The sequence below is a fragment of the Dendrobium catenatum genome, unplaced genomic scaffold, assembly GCF_001605985.2.
Source record: "Dendrobium catenatum unplaced genomic scaffold, ASM160598v2 fragScaff_scaffold_993, whole genome shotgun sequence".
In the NCBI taxonomy this organism is placed as follows: Eukaryota; Viridiplantae; Streptophyta; class Magnoliopsida; order Asparagales; family Orchidaceae; genus Dendrobium; species Dendrobium catenatum.
The window spans coordinates 2,110,469-2,125,207 of record NW_021319455.1 but is presented as its reverse complement, the minus strand read 5'-3'; the positions used below and the strand labels follow the sequence as shown (position 1 = coordinate 2,125,207).

Below are 14,739 nucleotides of genomic sequence, written 5' to 3'. Positions count from 1 at the left end.
TAGTGGCATAGCCTATAAATATTTGAAGGATTTGCATCCTTTAGAAATCGTTCCAATTTATACGGTAAGGAACCTCAAAATGGGTTCAAATTTGGTGGGTTGATCTTAGAGACATATCTAAGAAAGTTACAATTGAAAGACCCCAAATTAGAGGTTATTTGACTGAGTTTCTAGGTGACAGAAAATTCACTCAAAAAAGATTTTAGGACTAAGGCCCTTAACCCTAGGATTTGATTTGAAATGTTGGATTTGGATTGGATTTTGGAGTTGAGTGGTTGTGTTTGAATTATCTACATCAATGACAACCAAATTAATGATTGAGGTTGCTTATATATGATTTGAAAGTTGATTGAAAGGCTAGACTAAAGATTGGATTGAAGGATAAAATTAGATTTGATTTTTACTGGGACCTATATGGTTGAGAAGTGGACATCCCCCAATCATCAGGTCACCAAAAAAAAAAAAAATTCAGATAGGTCTTAGTGTCCTCATACAGAAATGAGGTAAACATGCCATAAGAGAGCTAACCAACATAAGGGAAGCCAATAACACATTAGATGAGAAAGTTGCCAGTGTCAGCCAGGGAGTTGCCGAAGCTGAAAATGGATGTGAACTTTTGTGGTGAGGAGTGAGAGAACTGGAAGAATAAGATGATGAAGGAGAGGAGAAGGGAACTAAGGTACATTATATCTCAATTACAAGTTGATGAATTTTTTTTTTCCCACAAAATTATGTCACGCAACTAACATAATCTTGTACATTGCTACTTTCTTTTATAATACAAATGAAGCTTCAGCTCCTCTCCAAAATTTATATCCACACTATTATTTTAAAAGTGACTTTAGTTTTCATCCATATCAAATCCTGATCATTCATATTAGTTGTTCAAATTAAATCTTAGCCTTTAAAAATTAAGTTTCTTGTGCTTCTTCTAAAATTAAATATTACTATTCATTTAAGACTCTCCCCTATTAAATAAAAAAGAGGTACGTTTATTGCATGAGAATTTGGTTAGAGTTTGGTTGGCCGTCTCCATCAGTCACATATTCTGTAACAGTTTTTAAAGATCTTTTTGATTTTTCATTTTCTGCTATTTAATTAAGTACTTTATTTGGTGCATTTGTTATTCAACTGTAAATGCTTTGCGTGTTAAATCTTAGTAGAAAATTTCAGTTTTTCTTTTAATTAGACATAATGAAAATTTTAAATGATAGATTTATAATTAACGATTCACAATTAGTAAAAGTAAATTATAAATAATACAAAATTGTAAGTTAATATAATTGAACTAATTAATTTACTTGGATTTATTAAAAAATCTATCAATTCCCTCCTAATAAAACCAAATAAATAGCGATAAAGAAGAGAGAGAGGAGAAGGGGGGGGATGGTCCAGTGGGGGCTGTGCCTCCACAGCCTCCACTGTAGATCCGGCCACTCCTGGTTATACTTAGATTTTGTTTGGGATAACTTTTTACTATTTTCAAAAGCAACTTTCTTGTGTAAAAGTTTCTATTTCAAGAAATTTTTATACTAAAAAATTATTATAAAAAGTATTCAGAAAACTATCCCAAAAGAAACCTTAATATTCCAAGGTAACTCTTCTTAGCACTAGAAGAAAATATTATTATGAAGATTACTTGAGAGAGACTATTACGACGTGTCTAACATTGACCTTTAATGTAGCTGATCTTAAGGCTCTAATAGAGGCCAAAATAAATCCAATTGATAATACCAAGAGTTGTGGATCATTCTATAAGAATTACAAAAAGCTTTCTTTATCATGCTCTTGACAAATTATTTATTTCAAAAATAAAAATAAATAAATAAGCTAATCAATTTTCAAATATATTCATTTATATTTCAAGCTCTCAAAATTTTATCAATACTTATTCAACTATTGAAACAAACAAATCTTATATAAACTATTTCATAAAAAAAATACTTAGAAAATGATTCCCCCATTTGATGATATTTTTATTAAGGAAAATAATTAAATTACATAATTGCTAATCATACAATGATCAAAATATTTTGAACTTATTGAAAAGAAATTAAAATGAAATATGACCATTTATTTTCCCATATATAGAAAAATAAATAGTAAAATTTATTTCCGTATTATCACCAAAGGATATATAATACAGAGAGACATACTTAGCTTCTTTTGGGGCAGCTTTCTTACTATTTCTTAAAGCTATTTTTTAATAAAAAATAATAAAAAACGAAGCCTTAAACTAAATGATGATCAAATGATAAGAGGGAGATCAGTGAAGGAGCCATCCAACAAGCCATTAGCAATATGGTGATAGGCAGCTTCAGTGAGGTGAAGCCCATCCCAACTAAGGTAAGTCGAGGGGTCTTTGCATACATGGGATCCTTCACTTCCACAAGGAGCCGTTAGGTTGAAATTATATTGGCCCCCACTTCCACAACATGCTTTTTGGGTCCCACTGTAAAAACCTTCATAGAAAAAAAAATATATTTTTATCATTAAAATTCGTGCAAAGCATATGAAAATACAGTAATAAAACATTGGAGAATTTGCATTTATTCATAAATGCTATGGTTTGAATTGATATTTAGACAATGAGATTAATGAAGTGTAAAAAATTAAGATATTATGGTCAAAAGTGATCAAGTTATATCTGAAAGCCTATTAATTTGATCTGAAAATCAATTATTTTTGCATTGCACTAATTTCAAAGCATATATTTAAGTTCTTTTAATTGTATTCTAAACAAAATTTTATTGAGAATGTCTTGACATGATTTTTGTTCATACATATATTTATCAATGATATTTAATTTATATATATATAGAGAGAGGTCAGAAAGAGCTCAGGTTGGAAAATTCTTCAATTTATATATATATCAATTTTATTTTTTTTTTAGAAAAATAAATTTTTTTATTATTTTGAGCACCTTCAATAAATACATTTGTCCAAATTTTACGAAGAAATTTTTATTTTATATATTATATATATAATTTATTTTAAGAAATTTTTTTATTATATATATATATATTTATCAAAGATTGCTCACCAAAATGGCGTGGTGAATGTACAAATTGCAAAAGCGCGCTGTAGTAATCCGCATATATGATTCTTGCTTCCGGGTGCTTTCTCCTCAGCTGCTTAATGGCCGATTTCAGAAGCTCATTGTGATACCTTGCAAGGTTGTTCAGCTTTATCAAACACCAATTCCGGTCATCATAATCCTCCTTCTCCATCGTGGCAAACAGAGTAAGATACAATGGCAAGCACCCTATCGGTAAGTTCCCTGGCACCAGCAGGTTTACAGCCCCTCTTTCTGTCAACCTCTGCAGAACACCCACAACATGTTCGACAATATGCCCCAAAGAATAATAAAATTGTGAAATTCAAATTTCTTTATTCACCTCAATGGCTTCTGCAATAGTCTGCACCACTTTGGGCACAAAGGAAGTTACCTCCGCTAAACTCTTACCCGCCACAAGGGGGAAATTGTAGTCATTTCCACCTATTTCTCCGACCAGGAAGAGTGATTTCTTGAAGTATTCGCTGCATTCTGTGAATAGGCCAGCGAAGAGCATCAGTTGGGTTTGGAAATTGAGGATTTTGGCTTTGGGAGAGTGATTAAAAGTTCACCTTGGGGAGTTTTGCAAAGAGAAGGTTTCAGCTCATCGAACCATCGGAGTTGGGTGCTTAGGGAATAATTTGTCCAGAGGCCGACGCCTATTTCCTGGAAAAATGCAGGATCCAAAGCTGTCGCGCCAGCGACGGCGAAGTTTGCACCTTGCCTGAAGTTTTCATGTGAAGCCAAGTATGATGGGAGAAGTGGAAGACCTTGGGACTCAGCTGTATATGATAAAATGTTTGCAAAGATATAGATACATAATTATTCTAACAAGTTAGGTTTTATTTGAGACAATTTTCTTATTGCTATCTAAAATTGCTTTTTAGCATAAAAGTTATAGTTAAAGAAAAAGTGTACTAAAAAATTGTTTTAATAAATAATAAGAAAGGTGTCTATCCGTTGCCACCACAAAAGGGAGCGCTTGGCGGCGTAACTAATCCCTCGGCGGCGAGGCCACCCACCGGCATCAGCCCACACTTGCTTTGCCCCACTGAAAAGGTGAGGCCGTAGTAGAGGGGATTCAAACCCAAGATGAGCGGTTCCCAACCGTACTCGCCCACCAACCACCCTAATCCTCGGTGGGTTATCACAACGATAGTTGTTTGTTCTTTTGTGATGTGATTTGTGATTGATCATTGAGATCAATTGTGACATGAAAGAGCTAAATTAGATATGTTTTTTTACTGCATTTATGAATAAAGCATTTATCTAAATCTCAATCCAGATACGACAGTATGAAAACAAATTGACAGAATTAATTTAGTTCCAATTGAAAGTTCTTGATTTATCAGTCGTTATAGACGGACATTAAAAAAAAAAGCTTCGACATTTTCAAAAAATCTCAAAATATTGAATATTTTCATTTTCTTGTAAATATACTTTTTATCAAGCATCATTTAGTTGGTATAGAGATATGTTAAAATGTTACCAATGAAGTCTACGACGAGACGGCCGTCGGAGAAACGACCGGTGGGGTGGTGGAAGTAGGTAATGCCATAAGGGAGATGACCGACGAAGGGGTAGGCTGCGGCGCCTAAAATGAGAAAGTTGCCTGTGTCGGCGAGGGAGTTGCCGAAGCTGAAAATGGAGGTGAATTTTTGTGGGGAGGAGTGGGAGAAGTGGAAGAATGAGATGATGATGAAGGAGAGGACTGCGAGCTTCATGGCTGAGATGATTTTTTTTTTCCTTCGCAAAATTATGTCATGCAACTGACATAATCTTGTTCATAAGTACTTTCTTTTATAGTGGAAATGAAGCTTCAGCTTCTCTCCAAAAAAAAAAGTCAAAGTCAATAATCTTCACAATTATTTATGAATTTCAGAAGGACAGGCCTGCAGTTGCAGCATTTTTTTTTTTTGAAAATTTTTAATATTAATCGTGCCAAAAATTACAGTATATATTAATTTTTTTATTATATATATTTTTAATAAATAGATGTGATCTTTATTAAATATTTAATGATTTTTTTTGTAATGAGGTGTAGCCCCACAAGATATGATATGTTTGAGATGATTGCAACTTTTTGTAACCCTAACAACCCTAATTACTATTTGGCAATTACTTTTTCATCGCTTTTAAAAAATTTTGTATCTGAAAGCTACTTTCTATAGCAGTTGTAAAAAGATTTTTTTTTTTACAACAACTTTACAATTAACTTTACAAAAAGTTGCAGCTGTAAAACTATTATGGAAAAAATTAATTTTTTGACAGTTATTATAAAAAAATAGCTTCTTAAGATAATTTTTTTAAAGCAGATAGAAAATAGTAATCAAACCAAACTGTGTAAGAAAGTTGTTCAAAATAGGAGAAATTATTCTGTGCAGACACTAGATTGTCCGGAGGGCAATCAGAAGGCGCCACATCATGGTACCCAGCACTGGAACCAAGCAAAAAAGTAATGTCACGTGTTCTTATTGGCCTCTGAACAGTGTCTGATCGATAGTTGTAAAATTATTATGGAAAAAATTAATTTTTTGACAGTTATTATAAAAAAATAGCTTCTTAAGATAATTTTTTTAAAGCAGGTAGAAAATAGTAATCAAACCAAACTGTGTAAGAAAGTTGTTCAAAATAGGAGAAATTATTCTGTGCAGACACTAGATTGTCCGGAGGGCAATCAGAAGGCGCCACATCATGGTACCCAGCACTGGAACCAAGCAAAAAAGTAATGTCACGTGTTCTTATTGGCCTCTGAACAGTGTATGACGTCGGCAAAGAATTATTTATCCCCAAATAGATCCTTAATTAGGGCTATTTGCATTTGCTGAAAAATAGAGAGAAAAATATAGTAAAAAAAAAAAAAGAGAGGATAAGGTGGGGATTGGGGAATTAAGAACTAGGCCAAGTCAACTTCTCCTCTCATTATAGAATGGTGGGGAAGAACAATTGTTAGGGTTCCCCACACGAAATATGATCACCTTCATTTAGTTATTGCTTATGAAAGCCTAATCATATATAAAATTAATTAATATCTAATTTGAAAAGTCGTTTACTATAAAGGCTTGCTCATATAATCTATTAATTTTATAAAAATTTGTCAGTTTCTTGCTCTAGAAAGTCAATAATAAATTCTAATTTAGTAAAATTCATAAATTATAATTTAGTGAAATTAATAAATTATACTTTAGTAAAATTACTAAGTAAAATTAGTACATTTTATAAAATTGTTGCGTCCTAGAGTTTTTGCGGCGGTGGAGAAATATAAAGTTTAGGGTCTTAGCATTGTACGAAGATCTAGCACGCACACATATGAAGAGAGTGGGTGGAATATTTATAGGAGACATTAGGAATTTTACATGGAAAATCCCTGAAAAGGGGGGAAACCATGGGGTCTAGCCTAATTTGAATGAATTCACTATTATTTGCAGTTTGATTACATAGGAGGCCCTTCATTGGAAGGAAGACCATGACTTTATATATGTAATAAATATACATCATATAGACTGTGTTACATGGTGGAAATAGGAAGAATCACTATTGACGTGTTCGCTTGGTTGGAAGGGCCATAGCAGGTGGGCGATGGAGGTCGGAAGGACTGTAGTCGATAGGTGACGTAAGCCGGAAGGACCGTAGTCGATGGCCGACGTCGACAGAGGTCATAAATACCGTTTTCAGGCAACGGAGGTTGGAAGGACTGTAGTTGGTGGGCGAGTTAAGTCAGAAGGATCGTGGTCGACGGGCTACGGAGGTCATAAATTTCTTTTATTTGATTAAGTACTTTTGATATGTCATCAAAAAATTATATTGATCAGACACAAATCTCGAGGCAAAAATCACGTTAAAAACTTCAAAAATTAATTTCAGGATCACCTGAACTCCGATTTAAGCAAACTTATAATCGAACTGATCTTCTCGGAAATACGAACCCAACAACATCAAATTCAACTCAATCCGAGTCCAAATGAGTCCAAATAAAAGACCCAAAGTACTGTTGGAAGGTTCAAACCATAATTCGAATTATCAAACGGTTTTCAAACATGACGTGCTTATAGTCAAACCGAGGGGCTCGACGAGGCAAATCCAACGAGCCCAAGATCATCGAATTCCGACACCACTAAGACATTCAAATGTCTGATGAACGATCCATAATCAAGGGATTCAATATCGGACGTCCATCCATTCCACTCCACCTTTGCCCTTGATCCTCCAATTTAAGGGTCATGCCATCTTCAAAAAACTATAAATAACGCCTCATTTATCTTGAGAGGGGACCCAAGCAAGAAGCAAGGGTCTCAATTGTAATCAACTGCAAATAATAGTGGATTCATTCAAACTGGGCTAGGCCCCGTGGGTTTTCCCCTTTTTCAAGGGTTTTCCACGTAAAAATCTTGGTATCTCATAAGTGCTTCACCCACTCTCTTTATATGTATGCGTGCTGAATTTTCGTACAAAATTACGACGTTAAATATTATACTTCTCTACCGCCATGAATACTCCGGGACGTAACAACTTTATTTGGTACATTCGTTATTCAACTGTACGATCTTTGCGTGTAAACATTCTCCTCCTACTGTTAGTTTTCTTCATTTGGTTGTGCTTCATTTAAATATTAATAGAAAATTTCATTTTTTTTTTAATTGAAATGAGGATTCTGATAGTAATTTTAAAACCTTTATAAACTAAATTAATTAAGCGAGTTTAGTTTCGTAATTATTATAATATTATAATTACTAATTAGTGTGTTAATCTATCAAGTCCTCGAATTAGTGTATTATTTTTATTTTTGCTGGTTATTTTATCTTTCATCTGTCAATTTGTTATCTTAATTAAAGATCTTTTTATTTTTCATTTTCTGCTATTTGATTAAGTACTTTATTTGATACATTCGTTATTCAACTATGCATGCTTTGCGTGTTAATCTTCTCCTCTTACTATTAGTTTTTTTCTTCTCTTTATCGGTTGTGCTTCATTTAAATCTTAATAGAAAATTTCAGTTTTTCTTTTAATTATACATAATGAAAATTATAAATAATAGATTTGTAATGATTCACAATTAGTAAAGAAAATGATAAATAATACAACATTATAAAGTTAATAGAATGGTTGGGTCCTGGAGTATTCGCGGCGGCAGAGAAAAATATAGTTTAACGTCTTAGCATTACACAAAGATCCAGTACACAAACAGATAAGAGAGAGGGTGTAGCATTCATAAGAGACACCAGAGTTTTTACGTGGAACTTGAAAATGGGGAATAACCACGGGGCCTGGCCCAGTTTGAATGAATCCACGAGTATTTTAAGTCGATTACAAATGATGCCCTTCCTTGGGAGAAGGCCTTGGCTTAATGGTACAAATATAAATCATATAGAGCGCATTACATAGTGGGAGTTACAATAATATACATATTTGTTTGGTAGGAAGGGTCGTAGTAGGCGATAGAGGTCGTGAGGACCATATTTGGCAGGAGATCGGGGTCTGAAAGACCGTTGTCTGGCGATGTAAGTCGGAAAGACCGTAGTGGCAGGAGGCCGGGGTCAGAAAGACCATTGTCTCTTGATGGAGGTCGGAAGGACCAAAATAGACGACGAAGGTCAGAAGTACCGTAGTCGGCAGGAGACCGGGGTCAGAAAGATCGTTGTCTGGAGATGGAGGTCGGAAAGACCATAATTAGTAGGAGTCCAAGGTCAGAAAGATCGTTGTCTGGTGATGGTGATCATAGTAGGCGACGGAGGTCAGGAGGATCGTAGTCGGCGGGAGATAGGAGTCTAGAAGATCGTTGTTGATCGGAGTGACCATAGTAGGCGACGGAGGTTGAGAGCACCGTAGTCGATAGGAGATAGGAGTCTGGAAGATCGTAGTTGATAGGAGACCGAGGTCTGAAAGATCATTGTTTATTGATGGAGGTCGGAAGGATCATAGTAGGCGACGAAGGTCACAGAACCGTAGTCGGCAGGAGACCGGTGTCAGAAAGACCATAATAGAAGAGTGGTACTTCAGTAGAACTCCTAGCAATAGGTGGTAGCCTGGTGGAGCTTGGGGCCTCAAGTGACAGTCCGGCGGAAGTCCGAGCCTCAGGAAGTGGCCTGGTGGAGCATTTGGCCTCAAGTGGTGGCCCGGCAGAGCAACGGCGTCAGGCGGTGGTCCGGCGGAGGCGAGGGCCTCAAGTGGCGGTTCGGCGGAGCAACGACGTTAGGTGGTGGTCCGGCGGAGGCGAGGGCCTCAAGTGGTGGTTCGGCGAAGCAACGGCGTCAGGCGGTGGTCCGGTGGAGGTAAGGGACTTAAGTGGCGGTCTGGAGGAGCAATGGCGTCAGGCGGTGGTTCGAAAAAGGTGAGGGCCTCAAGTGGTGGTCCGGCAGAGCAACGGCGTCAGGCGGTGGTCTAGCGGAGGTGAGGGCCTCAGGTGGTGGTCCGGCAGAGCACAAGGCGTTAGATGGTGGTCCGGCGAAAGTCCGACGGTGGTCGACGAGGCAAGGAAGCAAGAGCGATCTCCGATCTCTCTCTTTTTTCCTTAGGCTTAGCCTTCCTCTTCAAGAGGAGAGGGAGCTCTATTTATAGATTTATGGAGTGGCATGGCCCGTAAATAGGTGAGAGATCAAAGGTAAATGGGGAGTGGTCGGATGAACGACCGATGTTGAATCCCTTGATCATACACCGTTCTTTAGACATTTCAAGAACTTAATGATGTTGGAATTTGGCAATCTTGGGCTTGTTGGATTTGTCTCGTTGAGCCGCTCGATTCAAGTATAAGCTCGTCAAGTTTGAAAATCGTTTGGTAACCCAAATTGTGGTTCGAACCTTCCAACAGTGCTTCGGGTCCTTGATTTGGACACATTTAGTGTCGTTGGGTTCGTATTTCCGAGACGCTTAGTTCGACTGTAAGTTTGCTGAAATTGGAGTTTGAATGGTCTCCGAATTAATTTTTGAAGTTTCCAACTTGATTTTGCATTGAGATTCACGCCCGTTTAAGATAATTTTTTGATGACATATCAAGAATTAAACTAATTAATTTACTTAAATTTATTAAAAAAATTATCAATTCCCTCCTTAAAAAAATCAAATAAATAGTGTGGGAGAGAGAGAGAGAGAGAGGGGGGGAGAGAGAGGATAGGTTGGGGAGAGATAAATAGGAGAGAGAGGGGGAGGAGAGATAATGAAGAGAGAGAGAAAGCATGCGTTGTTAGCGGACAATTATTACGTCCTCCGACCGGATGTAGAGGAACGTCCGGTCGGAGGCAAATTCCCGCCAAATACCGAGTTGTACCGAGCAAATACCGAGCAATACCAAATAATAACGAGGAATAACATCATGTGAAGACTCAATACCGAGTCATTTCGAGCTATCTTGAGCAATACCGAGTTTTTCCTAGAAAAAACTCGGTACAACTCGGTATTTCTCGATATAGCTCGGTATAACTCGGTATTGGTCTTGAAAGAGCAGTATTCATCGTTATTATCAAATAATACCTAGTTGTACTGAGCAAATACCGAGTTTTTTGGCGGAAATTTTGCTCCGACCGGATGTTCCTCTATGTCCTTGCACCGGATGTAATAAAAGTTCGTTGTTAGCAAATTAATTGGGGGCCGTGCCTCTAGGCCTCCATTGTAGATCTGCCATTAGTTATATTTAGATTTTATTTGAGATAACTTTCTTACTATTTTTGAAAGCAATTTTTTCAGTATAAACATTTTTATTTCAAGAAAATTTTATACTAAAATGGTATTACAGAAATCAGCAAGAAAACTGTCCCAAAAGATATCTTTATGGGGCATGAATCTTGAAGAAAAATTAAGTTGGAAATTTCAAAAATTAAATTTGGGACCATATGAACTTCGATTTTTGCAAACTTATTGTTGATCTGAACATCTCAGAAATACAAACCCAACGACACCAAATTCAACTCAATCCAAGTCCAAATGGGTCCAAATCAAAGATCCAAAGCGCCTTTGGAAGGTTCAAATAATAATTTATATTACCAAACTAACTCCAAGTGTAATGTGTTTATAATTGAATCGAGCGGCTCGACGAGACAAATCCAACGATCCCAAGTTCGCTAAATTCTGATATCATTAAGTCATTCAAATTTCCAATAAACAATTCACAATCAAGGGAATCAACATCGCCTGTTTATTCAAACTACTCCCAACTTACCCTTGATTTCAGGGGCGGAATCACGGCTATGCCAGGGGGCAATTGCCCCCCCTAAAAAAATGTAAAATACATATTAATGCTAGGGTTATTTAGTAATTTCCAAACAACTATTTTTCCAACCTCTTTCGCATGTCGATTACATTCCTTCTGACCTTCGTCGCCAGATAATGGTTCTTCCGATCTTCGTCGCCCACCGACTACGGTCCTTCCGACTACTATCATCCGAATATGATCTTTCTGACCTCCGTCGCTCGTCGATTATGGTCTTGCCGACCAAACAAATATATCAATTATGATTCTTCCAATTTTCACCATGTAATGCATTCTATATGATTATATTTGTTTAGATCAAGCCAAGGCCTTTCCTCCAATGAAGGGCCTCATTTGTAATCAACTATAAATACTATTGGATCATGTAAACTGGGATAGGCCCCATGGGTTTTCCCTCTACATGGTTTTCCACGTAAAAATCTTGATGTCTCTTATAAATATTGCACCATTTATAAGGGCTTTGGCTACTTTGGGTTAGCCTAATTCCTAACCCAAGTTGAACCAAGGGTTGGGTCAACTAAGGAAGGTGTATTGGGTCAAGGGGGTCCCAATGCCACCATTGGTTTGATCCAATTGGGGTAGGATTGGAATTTGGATGAAGGGAGATCTCTCTTTAGACACTTGGGTCAAGCCAAGTAGCTAACCCATGGTACATTATATATAAGGGAGATGACCGACATAGGGGAAGGCAATAACACCTGAGTTAAGAAAGTTTCCTATGTCAGCCAAGGAGTTACCGAAGCTAAAATGGAGGTAAATTTTTGTGGTGAGGAGTGAAAAAACTCGATGAATGAGAAGCTGAAGAAAAGGAGAAGGAAACTAAGATACATTATATCTAAGTTATAAGTTGATGATTTTTTTTTTTCTTCACAAAATTATGTCATGCATTGTACATAGCTACTTTCTTTTATAGTACAAATGAATTAAGCTTCAGATCTTCTCCAAAATTTATATTCCCAATATTATTTTAAAAGTGATTTTAGTCTCCACTCATATCAAATCTTGATCATTCATTTTAGTTGTTCAAATTAGATCTTAGCCTTTAAAAATTAAATTTCTTGTGCTTCTTCTCAAATTAAATATTACTATTCATTTAAGACTCTCCTCCTATTAAATAAAAAAGAGGTATGTTTATTGCATGAGAATTCATCATCAATCAATCAATATTAAAATGGGGCTTAATTGTGATTCTTCTTACAATAAATCTCAACCATCCACGTGTCTTTAGCTTTTAAATCATGACCTTTTATCTCTCAAAATTTTTGATATTCGTGAACACTTGTAATTCTTGCAGTCATCCACATGTATTTCACTTTTAAATCGTGACCTTCCATCTGTAAAATTGATTATCTTAATGGCTAGAGTTTGCTTGGCCATCTCAATCAGTCGCAATATTTAAAGATCTTTTGGATATTTGTTTTCTTTTATTTGATTAAGAACTTTTGATATGCATGTCATCAAGTTAAAAACTTCAAAAATTAATTCCGGGATCACCTGAACTTTGATTTTAGCAAACTTACAGTCGAACTGATCTTCTAGGAAATACGAACCCAACGACACCAAATTCAACTCAATCCGAGTCCAAATGAGTCCAAATCAAGGACCCGAAGTAATGTTGGAAGGTTCAAACCACAATTCCGATTACCAAACGGTTTTCAAACATGATTTGCTTATAGTCGAATCGAGCGGCTTGACGAGACGAATCCAACGAGCCCAAGATCGTCAAATTCCGACACCACTAAGACATTCAAATGTCTGATGAACGATCCACGATCAAGGGATTCCATATCGGCCGTCCATCCATTCCACTCCACCTTTGTCCTTGATCCTCCAATTTACGGGTCATGCCATTTTCAAAAAACTATAAATAGCGCATCATTTCTCTTGAGAGGGGACCCAAGCAAGAGGCAAGGGTCTCAATTGTAATCAACTACAAATAATAGTGGATTCATTCAAATTGGGCTAGGCCCCGTGGGTTTTCCCCTTTTTCAAAGGTTTTCCACGTAAAAATTTTGGTACCCCATAAATGCTTCACCCACTCTCTTTATATGTATGCATGCTGAATTTTCGTACAAAATTAAGACGTTAAATATTATACTTCTCTACCTCCGCGAATACTCCCAGACGCAACAACTTTATTTGGTACATTCGTTATTCAACTGTACGTTCTTTTCGTGTAAACCTTCTCCTCCTACGGTTAGTTTTCTTCATTTGGTTGTGCTTCATTTAAATCTTAATAGAAAATTTCAATTTTTTTTATTTGAAATGAGGATTCTAGCTGATAGTAATTTTAAAACCTTTATAAACTAAATTAATTAAGCGAGTTTAGTTTCTTAATTATTATAATATTATAATTACTAATTAGTGTGTTAATCTATCAAGTCCTCGAATTAGTGTATTATTTTTATTTTTGCTGGTTATTTTATCTTTCATCTGTCAATTTGTTATCTTAATTAAAGATCTTTTTATTTTTCATTTTCTTTTATTTGATTAAGTACTTTATTTGGTACATTTGTTTTTCAACTATGCATGCTTTGCATGTTAATCTTCTCCTCTTACTATTAGTTTTTTTCTTCTCTTTTATCGGTTGTGCTTCATTTAAATCTTAGTAGAAAATTTCAGTTTTTCTTTTAATTAGACATAATGAAAATTATAAATATAAATAATAGATTTATAATGATTCACAATTAGTAAAGAAATTTATAAATAATACAACATTATAAAGTTAATAGAATTAAACTAATTAATTTACTTAGATTTGTTAAAAAAATTTATAAATTCCCTCCTTACAAAAAACCCAAATAAATAGTGCGGGAGAGAGAGAGAGGATAGGTTAGGGAGAGATAAATAAGAGAGAGAAGGGGAGGAGAGATAATGAAGAGAGAGAGAGAGAGAGAGAGAGAGCATGCCTTGTTAGCAAAAAAATGGGGGCCCCTCTAGGAGCAATTATTACATCCGTTGTTCGAATGCGTTCAGAGACCAATAAGCGAGACATGTCATCAAAAACTTAGTATTTTGGACTCGGTATTGCTCGGTATACATTCAGACCGTTCAATTTTTGATCGGATGGAATAATTTCTCCCCCTCCAGGCATTTACTGTGGATCCTCCCTTTGTTATATTTAGACTGTATTTGGGATACTTTTTTATTAATTTCGAAAGCAATTTTTTAGTATAAAATTTTCTATTTCAAGAAAATTTTATACTAAAAAAATATTAAAGAAACCATCAAGAAAATTGTCCCAAAAAAAACCTTAATATTCTAAGGTAACTCTTCTTAGCACTAGAAAAAATTATTGTTGTGAAGATTACTTAAGAGAGACTATTACAAGGTGTCTAACATTGACCTTTAATGTAGCTCATCTTAAGGTTCTATTAGAGGCCAAAATAAATCATGCAAATTGATGATACCAAGAGTTGTGGATCATTCTATAAGCAATAATCAAGCTTAACTATCACTTGCTCAATATTTGCATCATATTTGT

The 14,739-nt window shown here is 35.8% G+C and overlaps 1 protein-coding gene across 1 annotated transcript; it reads right to left on the bottom strand.

Moving 5' to 3' along the window:
- Positions 1-2,247: 2,247 nt before the first annotated feature.
- On the bottom strand, positions 2,248-4,779 carry LOC110116532 (GDSL esterase/lipase At5g45910). The gene is made up of 5 exons (XM_020850136.2): positions 4,545-4,779; positions 3,628-3,837; positions 3,399-3,547; positions 3,044-3,320; positions 2,248-2,462 (listed from the first exon to the last, which is right to left on the bottom strand). Exons 1-5 carry the CDS (start codon positions 4,777-4,779, stop codon positions 2,248-2,250), a joined length of 1,086 nt encoding a protein of 361 aa, XP_020705795.2.
- Between the last annotated feature and the right edge of the window lie 9,960 nt (positions 4,780-14,739).

Coding starts and splice junctions, on each gene's coding strand:
- LOC110116532 (XM_020850136.2), bottom strand. CDS start 4,779: ATGAAGCTCGCAGTCCTCTCCTTCATCATCATCTCATTCTTCCACTTC. Junction 3,321..3,398: donor CTATTGCAGAAGCCATTGAG/GTGAATAAAGAA, acceptor GGTGTTCTGCAG/AGGTTGACAGAAAGAGGGGC. Junction 2,463..3,043: donor ACATTCACCACGCCATTTTG/GTGAGCAATCTT, acceptor TTTTCTATGAAG/GTTTTTACAGTGGGACCCAA.